Source organism: Lontra canadensis, unplaced genomic scaffold (assembly GCF_010015895.1).
Source record: "Lontra canadensis isolate GAN:19392208 unplaced genomic scaffold, GSC_riverotter_1.0 scaffold88, whole genome shotgun sequence".
Taxonomy (NCBI): Eukaryota; Metazoa; Chordata; class Mammalia; order Carnivora; family Mustelidae; genus Lontra; species Lontra canadensis.
Window position 1 is genome coordinate 3,530,816 of NW_022631082.1, and position 21,204 is coordinate 3,552,019.

The window sequence follows — 21,204 nt, forward strand, 5'->3', positions numbered from 1 at the left end:
TGTCACTAGGGGTGGGACCGGGGGAGAGCTGGGACTGATGATGGGGTGGTGGGAGCTGGCCAGGAGGTCACAAGGAAGTGGTCAAGGTCACTGAAGGAACTGCGGCCCTGGAGGAGCAGCCTTGCCTAGTCAGGACCCTGCTTCCTCTGTGGTGGGGGGACTGTGACACAAGAGCTAGGGAGCTTTTCAGTAGTCCGGCTGGGGTTTCGGAGGGTTGGGGTCCCCAGAGCTGGAGAAGCTGGAGCGCCAACAGGAGTGATTTTTGGAGGCACTGGGATCCGCCCGCGCAGGACGTCTGGTCCAGGGGTCCATCGCATAGAATTGCGGGGAAGGTGCGGAAGTCGGGCTGGGCTGCCTGGGTGCTTCTGGAGTGGGGTGGGCGGGGTCCTGGGTGCTGAGGCTCCCCGCGGCCGGGGTCTCCCAGGCGCCTAGGGGTGGGAGCTCTGTTCTCGCGGAGTCCGGGGCGGGGTCGTGAGCCCGCGCACCGCTCCCTGCGCAGCCTCCGCCCCCCGCGGCGGCCCCGCCCCCCGTCGCCATGGGAACAGCCGCGGCGGCCCGGCTAGCGCGCGGCTCGCCTGCCTCGGTCTCCGGCGCTCCAGGGGCGGGTGGGGTGGGCTGAGCCCGGGGCGCCGCCGCCGCCGCCGCCGCCGCCACCGCCGCCGCCGCTGCCGCCGGGGAGAGGCCGAGAGCGGAGCCGGCTGGGTCCCGGAAGAGAGCGCAGCCACCGGGCGCACGGTCCCCGTCCCGGTCGAGGCCAGGGTGAGGGGCGCGGCGGGGCGGGGAGGGTGGGGGAGGGGTCCCCGGGACGCCGAGAACAAAGGGAGAGGGGCGGGGGACAGGGCTTCGCCCCGCTGCGCCGCCGGGCTGCGCGTTCGCACCTGTTGTGCGCGGGCCAGCCGGGTCCGGGCTCCCTCTCCCCACTCTCAGCGCCCCCACCTGCGCGCACGGCCGGAGTTGGGTCCCCGCGTGCCTGTGGCGGCTTGCCCGCGAGCCGGGGTAGGGCGTAGCCGGGGGGACAGAGGCGCGGGCGGGGGCTGGATCCGGGCAAGGTCAGGGGGCGGTGGCGGGAGGGGCGGCGCAGGGGGCGGGAAGGCGCATCCTCATCCCAACCCCCGGCCGGCGCCTCTTCCGCAGGGCGCGCGGCGATGTGAGCCATGAGCGCGACGTGGACGCTGTCCCCCGAGCCGCTGCCGCCGTCGACGGGGCCCCCGGTGGGCGCGGGCCTGGACGCGGAGCAGCGCACGGTGTTCGCCTTCGTGCTCTGCCTGCTCGTGGTCCTGGTGCTGCTGATGGTGCGCTGCGTGCGCATCCTGCTCGACCCCTACAGCCGCATGCCCGCCTCGTCCTGGACCGACCACAAGGAGGCGCTCGAGCGCGGGCAGTTCGACTACGCGCTGGTCTGAGCGGCGCGGGGCCGCTCCCCAAGGGCGGACCCGACCCGGGCGCAGCCTGGCAGGGGATCGCGCTCAGGACCCCGCCCCATCGCCTAGCCCGAGGTGGGAGGGCGTTAGAGGTCCGGCTCCTCCCCCTCAGACCCCTCCCATCTTTCCTCCCCGCCCGGCCGGATCCCCACTTCGTGCCTTTATCCCTCCCCGTCCTCGCTCCATAACTCGACGTCTCGGCTGGCCCCCGACTGGGAAGAGGCCCCCCATCCCCACGCCAAGGCGTATAGGTGGTTCTGCTATTGTCCTGTCGCCAAGCATGAGTGTCACGTCCATTCCTGGATGCGGGGGACCCCCGTGTCCTCCCTCTCTCCCCTGTGGTCTGGCCACCCTCACTCCTCCGCCCCCAAACCCCCCTTAGCGTTGAGCCGCTTCTGCGGGGCAGGCTGTCCTGCGCCCGCGTCGTGGAGGATGCCATACCCATGTGCCCCGCGCGGCCTGCCCCGGAGTTCGGGATCCGAGAGCACCGATGGCTGCTGTGTGTCCAGGACGCGCGGCACCTTCGGAGGGAGGAGTGCGGGCAGGTTCTCCCCAGCACAGGTCAGCCCCCCTCCCTGGCCCTCCTGCCGCTTCGCGCTTCCCTCTGAGCCGTCCTCGCATCCCCCGGTGGCCTTCCCCAGCCCTTCTGCCCGCTCCCTGCCTCCGAGCGGATGGTGTCAATAAAAGCTATCACTGAGCGCTTACTACCCGCCAAACCGCGCGTGACCTGTTCCCTCTGCAGGACCCGCAGTGAGCCCTCTTAGCATTGCTGCTCCACGGGCGGGGGACCAAAGTCAGGCACGGGGAGGGACTAGCCTGCATGGTGCTGAGTGGCAGGATTCCAGCCTGGCTGGAATTTGAAGCCGGGTCTGACTCGCACATGCTCTTCGTGGCTGCCCCACGCTGCCAAAACAGCCGGGCCGCATTTTGGGGGGACTGGCGTGTAAACTAGCTCTGTTCAGCAACGCGCATCGCTGAGATCCACCGCCCCTTTCTTTCCCTTGACTTGGGGAGAGCGGGGGGGGGGGGGAGGCTCCGTGGGAATGGGGGGCCGGGGAAGCCCGCTGAGTCAAGAAGTGGCAGGTTCTCCTGGCATGGACCACAGCTGCACCCCAAACCTCTCTCAGCCTGGTTCCTCCTGCCCACCCTCCACGTGTGCTTTGGAAGCGGGGGGCCGGGCAGGGCAGCAACCGAGTGGGCTGGCTGGGCTCCACACCCGCTGGGAGACGTTGTCTGTGTCCCAGGGAGCCGTGCGCAGCGTGCGGGGAGAAGCAAGCGCTTCTATAAAAGGCAGGCTGTGTGACTGCACGGGCTCTGCGAACGCAATTCACTCGCTCCCAGAGAACTAGTTGGGCTGGGGGGGGGGGCGGTGCTGTGCTGTGGGAGGACACCTGGCTCCCGGCCGTGCGCTCCGCAGCCTCTCCCTGAATCTACACCCTCAGGCAGGCTGGGGAAGGGGGACCCCTTGCAGGGAGACCCCGCCACACTCTTGGGCATTTGGGACCTTTGGCAGCGGGGCAACACTTCCTCCCCCAGCCCGGCTCCTCCCTCCCTGTCCCCAAGGCCCCTCCACCCCCAGCTCCCCCTCCCTCCCTCCCTCCTTCCACCTCCTCACTTTGCTAAGGCCACCTGGGGGGGGGGGACCTGCTCCCCTCCCTCCGACCTCCTGCCAAAAGAGGCCGCCACGCCTCCCATGCCACGCCTAACCCTTGACCTGTACCTGGGGCCTGGCTCCCCCTCCTGGCTTCTCTTCATCGGTGTGAGGTGAGGTCACCTGCGCTGAGAACCTTTCAGGCTCAGGCCTCATCCTCCACCCAATCAGCAATCACGGAGGGTCCCCTTCACGGCCAGCGGCGGCCTCTACTGACGACTGCGCCTTCCCTCTGGCCTGCCCCCCCAGTTCAGCCTTGGGACCTCAGGCTCCCTCACTCCTGTCTGACTTCTCCCTCTGGCACTTCGGGCCTCCACTCCCATCTTTCACTCACAGGAAAAAGGGAGCAAGACAGATTGACAAGAACTTTACTCACAGGATGTAGGACGCAGATGTTGGACGGGACAGGAGCTCCCCCCCACACCCCCCACCCCGCTTCCCCTACCTCAGGCCAAACCACTGTACAACCGTGCCTCTGTTTAGGAGACCCCTGCCGTGCTGGTCACCTTAGAGGCCAACCCCTGCTGCCCACCGTGTCAGGGACCTTCCACCATGACTGGGTCCTCCTGACAACCCGGGGCCAGCCCAGGCAGCACTGAGGGCCGGTGGGGGGGGGGGGGCGGCTCGCAGATGTCTGCTGTGTCCTCTGTCCGCTGGGCCTTCACCTAGCAGGGCCGGCTGCCTGGCCCAGAAGTTCCAGGGGCACCAGGAACGGGTTCAGGGGGCAGACCCCGGCTGCTTGCCAAGCAGACCTTGGCTCCCTGGGCCTGGCGTTCTCGGGGGCCTGCAGCTCCGCCTGGCTGGCCTCCTCGTGCCCCTGGGAGCCTGTCCCGGCATCCTCAGCTTCGGGCGCCAGGCCCTCGCACGCTGGGTCAGGCTGGGGGGCTGTCAGGTGCGCGTACATATCCGACAGGTGTTTAACCAGGGCCTCGTAGGGCAGGCGGAGCAGCTCCTCGGGAAGTGCCAGGAGTAGGTCCAGGACCACTGCTGCCTCTGGTGATGGACACGGAGGGCTGGGGTGAGGGCAGGGCAGGTATGCTACCTGGGACTCCCTCCCTCACAGCCCCTGCCCGTTAGTCTCACCAGCTGCAGAAAGCTCAGGGCCATGACACCTGCGGGAAACAGACGACAGGTACTTGTAGATCTTCTCGAAGTCCACGGAGAAGTCTCCTTCCGCCGCCGCCGCGGAGGGGTCAGCCAGGGATGCAGATGCGGCCTCAGCGGCGGGGCCATTCGTCTTAGGGGCGGGGCCAGGAGTGTCAGGGCTGGGGTCCTCCCGCCCGCCAGGGGCGCTAAGCAGCAGTAGCTTTCCCCGCGCCTGTGTGGGCTTGGGGGGCTTGGAGTGCAGGAGGCTGACGGGCTCCGTGGCGGCGATGGTGAGTACCTGGCAGGAAGGGAGATCAGGGAGGGGAAAAGGGGGGAGGTCCTCCTACAGGCCTCTCTCCTGCCCTGCACCCCGCGGAGCCGTCCACCTCCACCTGCTCACCAAATTCCCTGTTGGACGTAACATGGAGGGGCTGTCGCAAGCGGGGTCACTGAGGCTCAGTGTGTTCAGTGACTGGCTAGCGTCACAGGGCGGGCAAGAGGAAAGGCCCAGCAGCCCAGTCCCCCTTAGCCTTGTGCGCACCACCCTCACCCGGCCTGCGGGATGGCTGTACCTGTGAGAAAGCCACAGTCAGGGCCTCCTCCAGCGGGCCTGTTATCTTCTCTGCCAGATCCATCCAAACCTGGAGGGGGCGACAGAAAGGCCCACGGTGGGCCTGGGGAACCCACCCTCGGGGGTCTCCAAGCCCTGCTCCTCCTGGGGATCCCCTGAGGTTATTCCCCTCAACACCCACATCATGCCACAGGGGCCGGCCTCGGGGGGCCTTGTCCTGCCTCACCTCGATTGGGGCCGGGGTCTGTGTTTCCCGGCGCCTCCGTCCCTGCGGGCCACCGGGCTGCACTCTCTGGATGGCCTCCCGGACCACGCGGCCCTTGAGCTGCCGCAGGAAGTCCCGGATCTGGAGAAGAGAGGAGGCGGCCGAATGGGACTTCTGGGCCAGTGCTGGAGAGAGAGGCCAAAGCCTACCGCCTGCTGCGGGACCGGCACTGCTCCCCAGCCTCCCGCTACCCCGGTGTGACCGGTCTCGGTGACTCTGCCCCGGGGTTCGGGGCCAGGCCCCAGGTGTGACCAGGCACCCCGCACAGGTGTAAGGCCCAGGACAGCTCCGGTCCCTCCCAGCAGCCACGGCCCACCCTTTGCTAAGTACTACCTCGCTTCACCCACTCGGCCCCGTTTCCTGGCTCTCACTTCAGCCTCACTCCCCCGGGGTCCCGCGGCTCTTTCCGCCCTGACCCGGCCTCCATTCCGTCTAATACGAAGTCCGACCCCTCAGCCTCTCGCACGCGCGGCCTCCACCTCGCCCCGCCCCTCAGCCTCATGCATGCCCCGCCCACGCCCATCCACTCCTCCAAGCTCGCCCCGCCCCTCGGCCTCACGTACACCCCGCCCACATCCTAGCCGCGTCTCCAGCCCCGCCCCCTTCCCGGGACCCCCTCACCTCCGCCTCGCTGCGGCCCGGCAGCTCCCGGGCCAGCTCGGCGGCGTCCGGCTCCGGCTGGCCCTGCCGCGCCTGCAGTAGTCGTAGCAGCTGTCGCTTCTCGCGGGGGCTCCAGGCCGCTGGGCCGGTCACCTCGCCCAGGTAGCGCGCCGGGGCCGCTCGCCGCCGCTGTGGAGGCTTCATGCCGGCGAGGGCGGTGTTGCCGCTCCGGGCCCGTTTCCCTGGTAGGCGGGGCTACGGAGGCCGCTGGGGTCAGAAAGCGCGGCGCGGAGGCGGAACTAGATGGGGGCGTGGCTCCGCGTTGGCGGCCCAGGAGAGCCGTGTAGATGGGAGATGGAGAGACTGGCCTGCGAACTGAGGTGGGGGCGCATGAGACACCCCCCCCGCCCGCATTTTATCTCATCCGTGAACTGGAGCCGAAACCTTAGATCTCCTGTCGTCCTTCCATTACGAGACTAAGTCTTGCAAAACTCCTACTGTGTGCTTTGCTTCTCCAAAAGGGGTGGACACTGGCAGAAGGGCAGCTGCTCAGTGGTAGCCAAGAACCTGGGTTGTGAGGTTGGTCTGCCTGGAGGACCTAGAGCAAGTGGTTTGGCCGAACCGAGCCTCAATTTCCTCATTTGTAAAATGGAGCTAGTAGTCCTGCTCCGGAGAAGGGAGGAACTGGGACAGCAGACATTGTAAGAGCTCTAGACTGGACGGAGAGGAGACTGGAGCAGAGGCCAGAGGTCGAGGCCTTAGTGAGGGCAGGGTCCAGGGTGGGGGTGGAGAGCGGAGAAAGCCTGGCTTTGGAGGAGGCGGCAGGTGGGCAGGTGCAGGGGTTGAGGAAGGACCTTTTTTTTTTAATTTGACAGAGAGGTCACAAGTAGGCAGAGAGGCATACAGAGAGAGGGGGGAGGCAGGCTCCCCACTGAGCAGAGTGCCCGACCTGGGGCTCGATCCCAAGACCCTGAGACCAGGGCCTGAGCCAAGGGCAGAGGCTTAACCCACTGAGTCACCCAGGCGCCCCGAAGGCAGAACTTGTTAAAACTTAAGCAGATGGGGTTGGGTGTCCCTTTCTGTTTGGGAAAAACTCCCTTGGGTCTCCCCCGGCCCCCATCTGTACACGTATATGTGAGTGTGTGGGCCAAGCCCCCAAGTCCTGGTCCAAGGCCTCTGCTTCCTGCCCCCTATAACCGCGCCAAGTGCATACGCAGACTTCAGAACTCAGTAGGTCAGACCAGGTGTTTATTTTGAGCCCAAGTGGGAAGGTGCCAGAAGGAGCGGGTCAGGGGCAGGAGGGTTCAGGAGGCAGAGACAGTGGTCCTGCTGGGTCTGAGGTCGACCGCGGCCGATCCAGTCCTGGCGAGCCTGCTTCAAGGCCGTGGCTTGTGTCTCCGGACAGTGCTGGGGGTGTGCCATCCCTGGGGAGGGGCTACCCAGACTGAGCGAAGCAGAGGGACACCATGCAGGCCGCCCCCTTCCCAGCGGATCTTTGGCCACCTCCGTTAGTCTGTGTGCAGGAGTGAGGGTGGGCACTAGGTCTGAGTCGCGAATTCTCCTCGCCTAGTACCTGTCCAGGTCTGAGGACCCCTCTTGTGACACAGAGCCTGAAGCTGGGTGCAGGTGACCCCGTGCCGGAGTCTGAATTCCACCAAATTTTGTGACCTTTGACAAGTTACTTCAGAGAGTGCCTCATGTTTCTCATTTATAATATGGGGATTGTAATAATATCTACCTGAAAGTTGTTATGAGGCTTACATTAATTAATAGGCATGAAACCTTGCGAACACTTTCTGACACAGGGAAAGCCTATGAAGTCATTATCATTACCTCCCTCTTCCAGGTGTCCTCCCGGCCCCCCGTTACAACCCCCCTCCCCGTTTACCTGCCTTATTGGGGCCTCCTGGGCTGGGGGCCGCTGGGCGAGTCTCTCGGGGCGGGACCGGGGTTCGGGGGTGCTGGAAAGGAGAGGCAGGCGGGTTGCTGCGCATTGAGCCGGGGCAAGGGCGCCCCCTGGCGGCTGCTGTGGGCGTAGCGCAGACAGGTCTAGGGATGGTCGTGCCCCACCCGCTGGGTGGCGGCGACCCGGAGTTCCGACCCGCGGGAATAGGCTGGGGGCCGTGCGGAAGTCCCGGCGGGCCGAGGTTGGTACCTGAATGCGCACAGACGAGGCCGAGCCCGGCGGCCAGCGCAGCGCCCAGCACGAAGGCAGCCAACACCAGCGCCACCACGGGCGCGGGCTCCAGGGCCGCGGGGGCGGGGGCGGGAGGTTCGGGGCGCACGGGTCTGCCGGGGACGCCCTTGGGTGGCCCTGTGGGAAGTACATCACATGGACTGGGCTCCGGCCCCAGATTCCTCCTCACCCCCCTTCCCGGGACCCTGCGGAGAACTGTGCGCTCACCGGGGGGTGGCCGCGGCACTGTGACCACGATGGGCTGCGTCAGCGTGTGCAGATGGGGACCGTCGGCACCCAGGTTCTCGCCACTGCCGCTGCCGGCGCCCGTGCACGCCTCATCCTGAGGCAGACACTGTGGGGAGGAGGAGGCAAGAGATAGGGACGTCAGGCCCCAGGATTCAGGGACCTGTCCCCGGGGCTCCCAAGAGATCTAAGTGTCCAGCTCTCTATTGCAACCAGGAGTCGCACCAGTAAACTGGAAATCCGACCCCGTAAGAGGTCCCCGAGCCCAGCCCCTAAGATATACAAGCAACCAGCCGCCTAGCCTGGAAGGACTCCAAATCTCAGGCCCTCAAGGTCACACGATCCATTTCTTTGAGAACATTAGACACCCAGAAGTTTGGCCGCTCGGCCGCCTCTGCATCTATAGAGCCAGCCAGCCCTGGAGGGAGCTCAGAGTTCTGCCCAAGGCGTCCCAGAGCAAGCCCAGTGTTCATTCCCTGTCCCCTGGGGAGCCCCTAGGGAGAGCCCCACAGCCCTCCTCCTCCCCACCCACCCACACTCCCCGCACCGGCCCTGAAGCCCAGCCAGCAGCCTGAGAGAGACCCAGTGACTCTCCCCAGCTCCAAGGGTCTCCAGGCTCCAAAGCGTATGACACCTAGATCCCCAAGCTCCAAGGAACTCTTCCTTCAGAGGCCAGAGGGCCTGTGCCCAGCCCCCGACTGGCCCAGGCGCCCATTCCCCGCCCTGGGTACCAGCGATGGCGGCGGCAGCGTCAGAGGCGCAGGTGTCCGGCGGGCTCCCCGGAGGCGGCGGCAGCGGCTCAGCTGGCAGTGCAAAAACTGCACCGAGGCGTTGAAGACCGGGCGCAGGCGGAAACTGAAGCGCACGGGACCGGCAGCACCCGGGCGCGCCGGCGGTGGCGGGAGGACGACGGAGGAGTCGGCGGGGCAGCCCCCGCGCAGCAGTGCCAGGACGGGCCCCGGGGCCGGGCGCGAGGACGGTGTCATCGAGCAGCGGTGCAGGACCAGGCCCCAGCGCGGAGAGGGACGGGCCAGGGCCGCCTAAGGTACGGGGGCGGGATAAGCACCAGCCCCGGCCGCCCCCATCCGGCCTGACCCGGCCCCGGCGCGCCCCGCGTCCACACCTGCACGAACACGCGGCTGTCGGCCGGGACCTCGAGCGGCCCCGCGCGGCGCGGGAAGGCGTCCTCCGCGTCCGACAGCTCCAGACTGAAAAGGGGTTGGCGCAGCCAGGGCCCAGGCGCCGCGGGGAATGGGGGCGCTGGCGGGGAGAAAGGGTGACACAACAGAGGTCGCGCTGCCCCTCAGCCCCTCCAGGCCAGTGCAGCGACCTCCCCGCCTCCTTTGGGAAATGGGTGCTGTTGTGGTAAGGATTCACCCGTGCTCGGCTCCGCGCCGGGTTCACTGCTGGCAGAATAGGTGTGGAGTGTCCCCGTGAACGTCCAGGGACCCTCACGGCCCCGCAGCAGAGGCTGGAAGCAAAGCTGCACACTTCTGGGGAGGAGCCCCCACTTCTCAGACCTGGACTTCTCCACCCAGAGCAGACCAGGGGATCCCTGGCTGGGCCAGTCCAGTCGCAGGGTGCCCGATGGGGGCGAGGCAGTCAGGCTGGGGGATGGCAGCAGCCCAAGGGCCCCAGGGCTGCTCTGTGGGGGCAGAGGATGCCATCCCCCACTTTCCTTCCAAGTGTACCAGCAGGGAAGGGGAGAAGGAAGGTGCTGTCTCTCTGCCCCTCTGGCACAGCAGGAGCCCCACCAGGCCCCCAGGGTCTCAGGCTTCTACCCTTGTCCGGGTTCCTCACTCCCGGACTGAGCGCAGCAGCAGCACCAAGCAGGGACACACGTGCACCCACACCCCCTCTGCTGGAGGGACCCTTGTCAAATTATATTCTTATTTAGGACGGTCCCCACACACAGTTCCTAAAAGCACTGGCACACTGCTCTCCCACGCTCACGGGTCTCATAGCTGCTGGGGCCTCTGAGGAAGGTGGGGCGTCCAGGAGAGGACCCTGGAGAGGGGAGACAGAGGCAGGGCCCACCTCCCCAGCGCCCGTGTTCCCCCGCCCTCCAGACCCCCCCCCCGGCCCCCAAGCAGGGCAGGTGAGCAGTGGAGCTGAGAAAGGGCAACATGGGGGCGGCAGCATGACGGGCCGTGTCCCCAGCCTCTACGTACCAAGTGGCCCGCTGGGCGAGGTGGCGACCCCAGGGAGCAGGGCCAGCAGCAGGAGCGTGGCACCCGGCATGCTGGACGGGTGCTGGAGCGTGCACTCCAGCAGCGGAGGCAGCCTCCGGGCAGCACCGAGGCCCCGCAGGTGGGCAGGCAGCCGTGGCCTTGGCTGAGCGGCCACCCAGGAAGGCAGGGCGCGGGGGCGGCAGGCTGAGGGGTGCACATCAGAGCCGGGCGCCCAAGGTCTGCCAGGGATTAAGGGCTCCTGTCTGACCAACCTGTGGCTGTTGGGGTGTTGGGGGTGGGGGGGGGTCCCCGCACACTGCTCGCTTGATACCAGGCCACTCAGTACAAACACCACCCTACCGGCCACCGCTGCGCTTCGGTCTCCCCTCCGTGAGGAGGCCCCATCCCCCGGAAGGGCACGGCTCCCCCCCAAGGTCAGAGCTCACAGCCCCTTCCCACCTCTTGCTGCCTGGGCCTGCCGAGCTGAAGACAAACCACAGACTCAGTGGAAGAAGAGGGACGGTTTATTCTCAAGCGGCTAAGGGTTTACAAACAAGGGCATTTCGTTTTTTAAAAAGGGTGGTGGGGGGGAACACTGGCGACCGGAGAAGGAGGGGTCAAGGGTCGGCAGCCTGGGCCAGGCCACCCCAGGCCCCTGCCTGCCCGCTCCACCCTCTGCCTGGTCAAGAAGGATGGCTGGTGACTGGCGACGGAGGGAGGACAGGAAAGAGGCAGAGGGGAAGAAGAGGCTCCCCCAGAACCCCCACTTCACGCGGAAGTGGGGCAGGGATGGGCAGACACACTCACAAAACAGAAAATAGTTAAATAAAAATAAATCCAGGTGGCTGGCCCAGGGCCTCCGCTGGCCCTGGGCCCAGCCACGGAACCTTCCAGCTACCCACAAAGGCCTCCCCCGCTCCTTGGCTGGGCCAGGTGAGGGAGGGTGGGGAACCAGACCTGTGGGCCCCCCACCCTGCCCCCGTCCCCTCACAAAGGGGACGGGGCAAGAGAAGGCGGCTGTCCCCCTCCCGGGCAGGGGGCAGAGAGCAGAGAACTCTGTACTCTTGAACATGCGGCGTTTTGGGAGTTACGGAGTGGGAGTGAGAGTCGACAGGACAGATGGGATACAGTGATGCCGCGGCCCAGACTGCGTCCATGGCCGGCCAAGCTCCTCACCTTTGCTGTTGGTTGGTTTTGTGGTTCTGTGGGTTTCTGTTTGTGTTTTTTGTTTTGTTTTGCTGTCCACTTGATTTGCATGCATCACCAACAAAAAGGAAACACACCCCCTTCCCACCGGGGCTGCTGCAGAGGGCTCAGGGCGCACTGGCCAGCTCTGGGGGAGTCGAGGGGTGCTCAGGGGCACTCCAAGGGCGTCACTGCCTGCACACGCCCAGCCCTCAGCCAGCCCCACCTCTGTACTGTCTCACGTCCTCGAACCCCCACACCTGCCCCCTGTACCCTCTCTCCCTGCCTCCCTGGGGCCCCAGGGCCCCTGGGCCTCCACTCCTGCCACTGACCCCCTCTATGTCCCTGCCGCAGCAGCGTCCGCTGCCCTCACCGGGCCCTGCGCCCGCCTTCCCTGAAGGCCACCCTGTGTGGCCGCGGCCCCTTGGGCTCCCTCCACGCCCCCTGAGGTCCTCAACTCACCCCACCCCAGCTGTGGCCAGTCTCCAGCCGCAAGGGCTGGCCCCTAGGGAGGAGGAGCCCCCAGAGCCCACCTTTGGGGCTCGCCCCCCCACCCCCACCCCAGATGCCTATACCCACAGGCGGTTGGGGGGCTCCACCACGAGCAGCTAAACATGACTTTGGTAAAAGTTTCTGAAGGTACCGACAAACCCCATGAGAACAAGCTCTTTGCCCCCCCACCCCAAACACCCCACCAAGTACAATAAAATACAATAAACTCCAAAAAGGACCCCCTGAGATCAAAGAGAGAGAGAGAGAGAAAGAGAGAAAGAGACCAGCCCAGGCCCAGCTGCAGTCGTAAGGCCCAGCCTGCCTTCCTGGGGCGAGGACACCAGCTGACTGATTCGCCACTGCCCGAGACCTAAGTGGACCCCGGAATCCCGCTGCGGGGCGTGGGCAGAGCCCAGGTTTGGGCAGGAGAGAGGCAGAGGCAGGGAGGGAGATGGGGAAAGCCAGAGATGTAGAAGGGATGAGAGAGGAGGGGAAGGAGGCAGGGAGCGTGTCTGCGGAGGGAGACGGGAGGCAGAGGGGCAGGCACACGGCGAGGGGGTGGGAGGAAGGGGCGAATGTGGGGGGAGGGGCGGGACGGGCAGCTCTCTCCCGGCCCCTGGGGGCCGCCCCAGCCCAGAGGTTACGACTGAATAAATAGCGAGTCTGCTCGTGGCCTGCTGTCTTCCGTTCACAGTGTCTGTCAGGGGGACGCGCACGGCCGGCTGACCCGGGGAGGCCGGCTGACCCCGGGGACGGGAGAGGCTGGGGCCTGGCGAGCCCATCTGTCCACGGCTGGTGGGCAGGGGGTCAGGGCTGGGTCGGCGCCCCCCCTACTTTCTGTCCTCGGCCCTCAGCAGCTGTCCAGGTCCCAGGTCTCCCCTGGCGGGCAGCTGGGTGGCCAGATGGGGAAGGGGGGCCTGTGGCCATGCCCCTGGCCCCCGGTGGGGCTGGCCGCCACCACGTGGCTACCTGAAGAAGGGCAGGTGGTGCTGGCTCAGGACTCCGCTCGTCCTCGGTGACTCGGTCTTCGCCATGACGTCCTTGAACCAGGACGCCACGTCCACCTCCAGCATCTCGAAGCGCTTGATGAAGCTGTGTTCCTGCGGGGCCGAGGGGCGGGGCTGAAGACGGGGGGAGGAGCCCAGCGGCAGCTCCGCCCCGGGGGGGAGGGAGTCCGGAGGAGAGGGGAGGGGCGGGGAGGGGCCTCAGGTACTCACAAGTAGCTTATTATACTTTGGTCTCTTCCTGTGATCCTTAGTAAGGCTGAAGGAGGAGGAGGAGCCGGAAAGAGAAGTTAAGAGCCGAGGAAGGAGGGGCAGCCCGGGACTCGGTGTCGGCTTGGAGGGGGTGGGCACTAGTGACCTGGGGCCGCTTGCTGAAGGCTGAGGCCCCAGAGCCCTGCACTTAGGAATCCGGCCTGGGACGGAAGCCCAAACTGGGTTGTGAAGGGCTTGTGGGAGAGGTGAGTGGGGCTCTCCCGTGGGACGAGCAAATGCGCCCCCCACCCCGCCCCGTGCAGGCAGAATTCCGCTTGCAGGAGCTGGACACCAGCCCCCCCTCCAAGGGCCGGCTTCTGCCCGCACCCCTGCTGGGAGGGCCTGCCTTCTGGTGGGGGTGGGGGGCTGCTCCGTCGTCGTCCCAGCCCCAACATCCCTAGCTGGCGACTCCAAGCACGTGCGTCCCTGACCCCTCGCCCCGCCTCCCGCAGCCCAAAGCTGGGGGTGGGGGCAGAGGCTCCTCACCAGTCTTTGACGAAGGACTGGAAGTCCCCTGAGAAGCCCATGTGCCCGGGCAAGAGCGGGGGCTCTTCCTGGAGGACTTTGGTAAGGACCTCAAAGTCTGTCTTGCAGTTCTTGTAGGGAAACTGTCCCGTCGCTAGCTCCACCTAGAAGAGACGGCAGGGCCGGCGGGGCTGAGGACGGGTTCCTCCTCTCCCTTCCCGCCTCCCTCTGGATCCTCAAACGGCTGGGGGGGCCCCCACTCACCAAGGAGATGCCCAGGCTCCACACGTCCGCCCGGATGTCATAGTCCGGCTTGGTGGGGTCCGGAGGGTCTATGCGCTCCGGCTGCCGGGGAGCAGAAGGGGAGGATGTACCCCCGGGGCCGGTGAGTCCCCGGATCCCCCAGGCCCACCCTCCCAAGCGCCGCGCGCGGGGGTCCCCCTCACCGCCATGTAGGCGGCACAGCCGGCGCTGCGCGTCTTGGCCTTGGAATCGACCAGACGCCCGCTGATGCCGAAGTCACAGAGCTTGATCTGGCCCCGCTCGTCCAGCAGGATGTTCGAGGGCTTGACGTCACGGTGGATCACGCCGTGCTTCTCCTTCAGGTAGTACAGCGCCTTCACGATCTGCAGCAGGGCAGCGCGACAGCACCGGTGACGGGAGGACACCGGTGACGGGAGGACACCGGTGACAGGAGGACAGAGCGGGTGGGTGGGTGGGGGAATGGTGGTGGAAGCACCCGGCCAGCCGCACCCCTGCCCAGTCCACTCACCGCCACAGTCATCTTGCCCAGGATCCGCTCGGGGATGGGGCCCTGCACCCGCTTCTTGAGCTTCTCGGCGCACGTGCCCATGAGCTCCATGGCGATGAAGACGTCCGTCTGCAGGCGCAGCACAGGGAGGCTTGAGCGCGGCTGCACCCCCCAACTCCCGCCCACCCCACGTGGACGCCGCCCAGCAAGGAGGGAACCAGCAGAGCCCCGGGGGGACAGGGGAGCATCGGCGGCCGCCTGCCAGCGCTCACGTTGGTGATAAAGGTGCCGAAGCACTGCACAATGTAGGGGCAGTCGTGGCTCTTGAGCACCACGTCTAGGTCCATGAGGATCCGCTTGTTCTCCTCCTTATTCCCCGAGCGCCGCATTTGCTGCACGGAGGACCAGGGGAGCCTCAGCACGCAGGTAGGGAGGAGTGGGGGTTGGTTCTCGGGGGGAGGGCTCGAGCAGGGTGGGGCTCACCTTGACGGCGATGACGTGACCCGTCTTCCGGAAGCGCATCTTCCACACCTGGCCGCAAGTGCCGCTGCCCATCTCCCCCAGGTTCTCCAGATCGTTGATTTCGGCCTGGTAGCGCTGGCCAGGACAGCCAGAGCTGGAGGATGGGCTGGGCCTCCGCACCGCCCCCACCCCAAGACCTAGCCCCGTCTGCGTCTGCCCACCCCCCAGGGGGCCAGGGCCAGGGTGGTACCTGGCCCCCGATGGTCAGGTAGCCGGTCTGCTTCATGATCTCCTGTAGCTTCTGGTCAATCTCGATGCTGGGGGGACAGGATGGAGGTCTCAGTGGGGGAGGGTCCCAACCAAACCGAGGCCACCCTGGTCCCCGACACACAGGGGTTCCCACAGATTTAACCACCCTTCTCCCTAGGACAGGCAAAGTGGCCCTCCCCACATGATCTCCTGACCCCCTCCCCCCACTGGCCAGCTGCACCCATTCCAAGAGCTCACCTCTCCATGCTGCGGGGCATGAACAAGGTTGATGGAAGCCCCAGCATGTTGCGGGGCCGGGCAGGGGGTGTGGGGTGCTGTGGGGAGCTCTCGGAGCATGGTGAGCGGCTGCCCCCATCATTGGCCAGCGGGAGCTGGAGGGCTGGGGGGGTGAGAACCAGGGGTGAGAGGGGGTTAGCTACCACCTGGCACTCTGGGGCCTTGGGACTCTGGTCTCCCCCTTCCTGGCATCAGGTAGGCCAGCACAGACCCCCCCACCCCCCACCCCACTGGGCTGGAGGAGCTAGGGTCTCCCTGACCACTCTCAGAGTGCCTTCTCCCACCCCCCTGACCTGGAAGAAGATGGAGTAGGCTGGCAAGGAGGGGTGGTTCCCAGAGGCTGAGGGATTGTCCCCAAGTCTATGCTGACACGGGATCACGGCCCAGGGACTGATGACATCCTTCAGCCAGGCAGCCTTCCCGATATGTCCCTTTCCTCCCCACCTCTGCCCAGGAAGCTGGCCCAGGGCCACAGCGCTCACACTCTGGACCATGCGAGGAAGGCAGGCCCGCTAGGATTAGCCTGGGTTCTGGCCCTGATGGCAGCACTGAACTTGGCTGCCCATTAAGAATCAGGCAAGACCATCCCAGGGAGACAATGGGCAAGGGCCCCATGCTTCCGGCTGCCTGGCCCCACGTTCTGTTCCAGGGTGAGGGAGGGCCACCCTCTAGCCAGTAGGCTCATCTCTGAGCCTCCCAGTTTGGCCTGCAAAGCTGGGGCCGATGGATGGGGGCAGGACCCCAGGCTGGGCCTGTGTCCTTGGGGTGAGGGGATTTAGGTGGCACAGCCCCCGTCAAGGGCTGGTGGGCTGGGGGGAGGGGAGGGGAGTGGGCCAGGCAGTGGGGTCTTCTCAGCAGCCTGCATGCGGACAGCTCGGGCATGCTCCACGCAGGCGGGCAGGCAGCGGGCAGGCAGCGGGCACCCCAGGACGGGCAGGCGGCATTCGGGGATCGGGAGGGCAGGAGACAGACAGACAGATGGGAGCCAAGACTTGGGGCCCAGCTGCCCAGAGGAGGCACTGCAGAGACAGGCCAGACAGGGGCCCGGGACAGGACAAGAGGTTCCCTGAGGGGCTGGGATCCTCCCTGGATGGGCTGCCAGGAGGGTGGGAGCAGAGACCCATGTGGCCCCTGGAGAAGACAGATGATCCTCCACTGAACCCTCGTAGCCCAGAGGCCCAGATGCCCAGATGCTCCAAAAGGAGGTCCCTAACCGTGTAGGGCACTGGCTGCAAGTGTCTCTAAGTGGGGCCAAAAGAGGACCTTCCTACAGAGAATGGCCGGGAGGCCTGGGGCCACCGTCCCACAACCCTCAGCTGAAGCCCCCTTCTCTGCCTACACCTCCTGCCACGGTCCACACTCTCCTCCCACAGTTCTGCAAGCGCCTTGTGATGCGGGCCCAGTGACCCATGGACAGACATGGATACACTTGAATTGCTGCCGTCTGGGTACTTTCTCTGCCCCGTTACCCTGGTCCCAGACCACGTCCAGAGTGAGGGAGCAGGTCCGTGATCCTAGCGTACAGCCGCAGAAGGGACACGGGTCTTGGTGGGGTCTGCTCAGAGCAAAAGAAGAGCTCTGGGGACCCCAGGGAGCCTCCTGTGCTCTCTCCCTGTCGCTCTAGGCCCTAGCTTTGTCATGTCCTTGCTTCACTCCTCTGTCATGGCCAGAGTCCCAATCCCTCTGTCTCTGGCTCAGCAACCTCAGGGGCACCTGAGGGGCCCCCGTGCTCCCCTGTACCTGGACTCTCTGGGGACACTGCCAGGTTCTCGACCCCTGAGAAATATCTGGGCCCCTTTTCTGCCCTGCATGGTCACCTCCTCTCTGGGGTGAGAACCACACCCCGACCCTCTGCACACTTCTGGGGGCAGGGGGAGACGCTTCCAGTGGCCCTACAACTGAAACACGGTGGGGACCTGAGGGGGGCTAAGGTGGGGGAAGGGAGGAGGTACACAAAGGCTCTGAGAATGGAGGTTACAGAGGTGGTGACAGGCCACGTGGCAGGTCAGGAGGGCACAGTGAGAGCTATAGGCTGAATGAAAGAGAGAAAGAGAGAGAATATGAAAGCGCATGGGAACACATGACCAACAGGAGCCACAGACATACCGGGCTGTCAGTCCAACACACACGCGCACGCACACACACACAGCGGATGGCACAACCCCCCCCACGCACACACATACAGACAATATGCCGAGAGCCCTGAACAGAACCAGCCCCACACTATCTTTCTGACACACACACACACACACACACACACATACACACCCCGTCTAGTTCCACCTACACAAGGGCCAACAGGGCCAGGCCCTCCAGGTGTCTGTCTCTCCAGCACACACTCTCTCTCTCTCACACACACACACACACACCCTGCACACACCTGCTCCACACCCACGAGCAACTGCACTCAGGACCCAGCTGGCTGCTTCCTCTACCTTCGTTCACGGGCTCCCTGCCTCCCACGAGCCTGTGCTCATATCCCAGCTTCTCCAGAGGCCTCCCTGACCGACCACCCCCTGCAGACCTGGCCTTTTCTACAAGGCATCGCTGCTTTCTCCGCTTCTCCCACACTGGGAAAGTGCTCACTGTCCGTGACCGTTAGCCACGCGACAAGGGGCCCTTGGTCCATTCTGTCCGCTGCTGTGTCCCCAGAGCGGGGCGACATGTGTTTGCTGTGTTGTTGAAACAAATCAACAGGAACAGCCCGTCAGCCTGACCCAACCTTCTCTTTCTCCCTTATACACGCATGCACACACGTGACCTCTCACAGGCGGCAGACTCCTGGTGGGTCAAGGAGCTCACTTCCTCTTCCAGGAGTCCAAAACTGAGCCCACCAGGAAGGGAGGAGTGGAAGGTGAGTGGACAGAGAAGAGGCCAAGTGGGCCGAACACTGTTGATCACTGATGGTGTGCAAGGAGAGAAAGAGTGACAGGTGCGCGCGCACACACACAGCACGGGGGGGAGGGGAGGGCATTCTGCGGCAGGGGCAGCGGTTAGGTCAATGGTGCAGACGTCCAAGCGACGATGATAAAAAGGCTGGTACCTGCTCGTTGGGACGGGGCAGGAGCAGGGCTTAGAGTGATCACAATAACTGGATGGGGAAAAGGAAGAAAAAAAAAACAACACCACGATAAATCACAACAGAAACAACTGATTTGTCCAAAAGAAAAGAAATCAAATCATAATGAGGAAGAGGGGGGAGGCGCGAGGCTCCAAACTGCAGAGACGGGTAGAAACTGACAGAAATGGGAGGACCGGGAGGATGGATGGAGCTGACACAGACACAGATGCCTGGAGGGGGCATCCTCAGGGACCTGCCCGCCATGGGCCTCACCGTGCCTCACTCTGCACCTGGGACAGCCGCTCCATAAGGGACCCCCGGCCCCATACCCAGCCCTGTCTCGTCCGTGCTGGGGCTAGCGGAGGCAGCACTGCAGAGCCCAGTAGGGACCCTCCAGTCCTGGGAGGGCTTTTTGCCCCAGGGAGGAGCCCACACTATTACCCCAAGTCAGAAGAGGGAAGGATAAGGAGAGGACCGCACACAGGGGCTGGGGACGGTCAGGCTGGGTGAGCAGGGAATGACTGCAATGCCCTGATGGGGGGGTGCCCCCTCCTACCCGGACGACCCCTTGAGAGCTATATAAGCTACAAGGATCGTATCAGAAGAAGCACAAAGGAGGCCAATTTGCCAGCTCAAGAGACACAAAGTGTGCGGTGGGGTGCCATTCGTCAGGTGTGTGGGGAGGGTGAAGATCTGACGCCCTCTAGCTGGGGGATTTGGGGGGGCGTCCTGTGGGACATAACAAAGAAAGCTGACTGGCTGCAGGCCAGGTGTGAGTGTTGGGGGAAGGAGCAGCAGCTTTTGAATCCAGATGGTAAGATGCCAGGGAGGTGGTCACAGAGAGAGCGGGATCGGAGACAAGGGGTACGTGGGCTGGGAGGCCGAGTTATCACACACTCGCCTCGGGTATCCTTAGGCTAGGTGAGTGTGGGTGTACAGGGAAGAGGGAGTCACTGGAGTCCAGGTGATGAAAAGCTGCCAGGCTGGGGGTTGGGTGTGTAATTTTGGAGAAGCTAGAACAGTCCCCAAGACAGCGGCAATGAAACCAGTCAGAAGAGTCTAAGGGTGCCTGGTGTATGTGGGTAGGGTGTGCACGGGACGGGGTCTGCTAGGCCCAATGACAAGGGCCCAGCCTGGGAAAAAGGGATTCCCAGACACAGCCACCGGGAAGGAGTTCGGAGGAATAGGGAATTATATGTGGTCATATGACCTCAGGGGTCACCCGGGCCGGGTGTGCGTGTGTGTGTGTGAGTGGATCCTCCACGGAACCATATGACAAGGACCCAGGTGCGGAAGAGGGAAAGGGGCCTCCTGCCCGGCACTGAGATGGCAGCAGCGAAATCATCTGGTCAGCGGAGGTGTCCGTGTTTGCCGGGAATCTGGATGTGGTCACGGTCGCGTGGATTAGGGGGAGCCGCGGCGCCGGGTAGGTGACGGGGACACAGGCTCCGAGGATCACGGTGAGGGGGCGGGTCATCAGGTGGTGGGGGGTCTTGCCCCGGGACCGGGTAACTGGGCTCGTAGGCCCCGTAAGGGGAAACCCCTACGTTGGGGGAGGGCAGCCCGGGAGCCCGCGGCCCCACGCCCCCCGGGTCACCGTGACCCTCTCCCCGCGAACCGACAGCAGGGGGTATGGGGCGGAGAGAAGGAGCAAGAGCGCCCCGGAAGCGGGGGCGGGGCCTGACGACGGGGGCGGGGCTTCCCGCGGCGCGCGCCCCGCCCCGCCCGCCCCCTCCCCCACGCCGCCGTGCTTACTGGGCCTGGGCCGCTGGGGGCTGATATCCAGGTTGAGGTCGATCCTCCGCCGGGCCTCGCGGTTCTCCTGCTTCAGCTTTGCTTCTAGGCGGGACAGCTTCTGCTCCAGGGAGGACGCCGCCATCTTCCCCGCCGCCGCCGCGCACCGCCCGGCCGCCCGTCAGTCCGGCAGACAAACACCGCACTGCGCCTGCGCCTGGATGACCCCGCCGAGCCGCCGTCTCTCCCTGCATGGCGCATGCCCGCGGCGCGCGCTCGCCCATCCCTCGTACCTAACCTCTGAGCATGCGTGTTCTTCCCAGCCGGAGAGCTGACGCCACCTAGAGCTCGCGTCTGGCAACGTGCAACGCCTCTTACCGTGAAGCGCACGCGCTGATTCCGAGCACACTCTCGGGAGGCGCAGTGTTGAAATCCATTCAAACAGTTTTGCAGAGAAAGGCGGGGGGGGGGGGGGGGGGTCGGTGCGCCTGCGTACGGAGGGGGTAGACGCGATCCCGCGCGTGGCCTTTTCTACGCATGCGCAACGTTGGCTCGCTCTCCTGCCCCTGTTCCCGGGTGTAGCTTACTGCTGTGTGTCCTCCCCATCGTTGTTTTCGCTCTTCCCCGCCCGGCCTGTTCGCTGGCACCCACGCTCCCTCACAACTGCCTTTCTCGTCTGGGACAGTGCTTCATTAGGATCTCTGTTAGGCTTAATTGCTGCCTTCTCACCATAATTAGGCGCCCGTGGGGAGCCCTTTCTATTTCAGCAAGCTCAGGGTTGGGCAAGGACTGGCGGGAGGGCCGGGGTAGGGCTCGGTCACTGTAGGGTCTCTAGGACCAGCGGCATGACCCCTGATCTCGACGACAGGGCCAGGGTCATGGCCAGAGTTCCAGGTCAGACCCAAATGGGATATTTCAAGACTTTCCCTCTTCTTCCAGCTCCGGAATGTGAACCCTGCTCCTGGACAATGCAGAAAATGGGCCTTGGTGTTAATGCGCCTCAGCCTGTCTTCCCCGAGGCTTAACTGGTCTGATGGGTGCCTGGGAAAATGTCCCCAACTGGAA

General features: G+C 65.2%; 4 protein-coding genes across 5 annotated transcripts; 1 reads left to right on the forward strand and 3 right to left on the reverse strand.

The window, feature by feature from the left end:
- Nucleotides 1–620: 620 nt before the first annotated feature.
- CTXN1 (cortexin 1) lies at nt 621–2,137 on the forward strand. Its single transcript, XM_032883829.1, has 2 exons — nt 621–759; nt 1,135–2,137. The coding sequence occupies exon 2, from the start codon at nt 1,155–1,157 to the stop codon at nt 1,401–1,403; it is 249 nt and encodes an 82-aa protein (XP_032739720.1). The 5' UTR covers nt 621–759; nt 1,135–1,154; the 3' UTR covers nt 1,404–2,137.
- Nucleotides 2,138–3,689: 1,552 nt separating this feature from the next.
- On the reverse strand, nt 3,690–5,852 carry SNAPC2 (small nuclear RNA activating complex polypeptide 2). Its single transcript, XM_032883828.1, has 5 exons — nt 5,616–5,852; nt 4,956–5,075; nt 4,731–4,799; nt 4,156–4,456; nt 3,690–4,065 (listed from the first exon to the last, which is right to left on the reverse strand). The coding sequence occupies exons 1-5, from the start codon at nt 5,796–5,798 to the stop codon at nt 3,734–3,736; spliced, it is 1,005 nt and encodes a 334-aa protein (XP_032739719.1). The 5' UTR covers nt 5,799–5,852; the 3' UTR covers nt 3,690–3,733.
- Nucleotides 5,853–6,821: 969 nt separating this feature from the next.
- On the reverse strand, nt 6,822–10,470 carry TGFBR3L (transforming growth factor beta receptor 3 like). The gene is given in 6 exon segments (XM_032883827.1): nt 6,822–7,107; nt 7,483–7,573; nt 7,576–8,125; nt 8,748–9,056; nt 9,140–9,276; nt 10,188–10,470. Coding segments are annotated over 5 exon segments (1,152 nt in total). The 5' UTR covers nt 10,258–10,470; the 3' UTR covers nt 6,822–7,107; nt 7,483–7,487.
- Nucleotides 10,471–12,829: 2,359 nt separating this feature from the next.
- On the reverse strand, nt 12,830–20,284 carry MAP2K7 (mitogen-activated protein kinase kinase 7). 2 transcript variants are annotated; one of them, XM_032883824.1, is made up of 12 exons: nt 20,161–20,284; nt 18,388–18,435; nt 15,306–15,447; nt 15,049–15,115; nt 14,820–14,933; nt 14,609–14,728; nt 14,358–14,465; nt 14,032–14,211; nt 13,850–13,930; nt 13,607–13,749; nt 13,082–13,127; nt 12,830–12,964 (listed from the first exon to the last, which is right to left on the reverse strand). In XM_032883824.1, the coding sequence occupies exons 1-12, from the start codon at nt 20,282–20,284 to the stop codon at nt 12,830–12,832; spliced, it is 1,308 nt and encodes a 435-aa protein (XP_032739715.1). The 2 variants fall into 2 exon arrangements, with proteins under 2 accessions (XP_032739715.1, XP_032739716.1); XM_032883825.1 differs by lacking the exon at nt 18,388–18,435.
- Nucleotides 20,285–21,204: the final 920 nt, after the last annotated feature.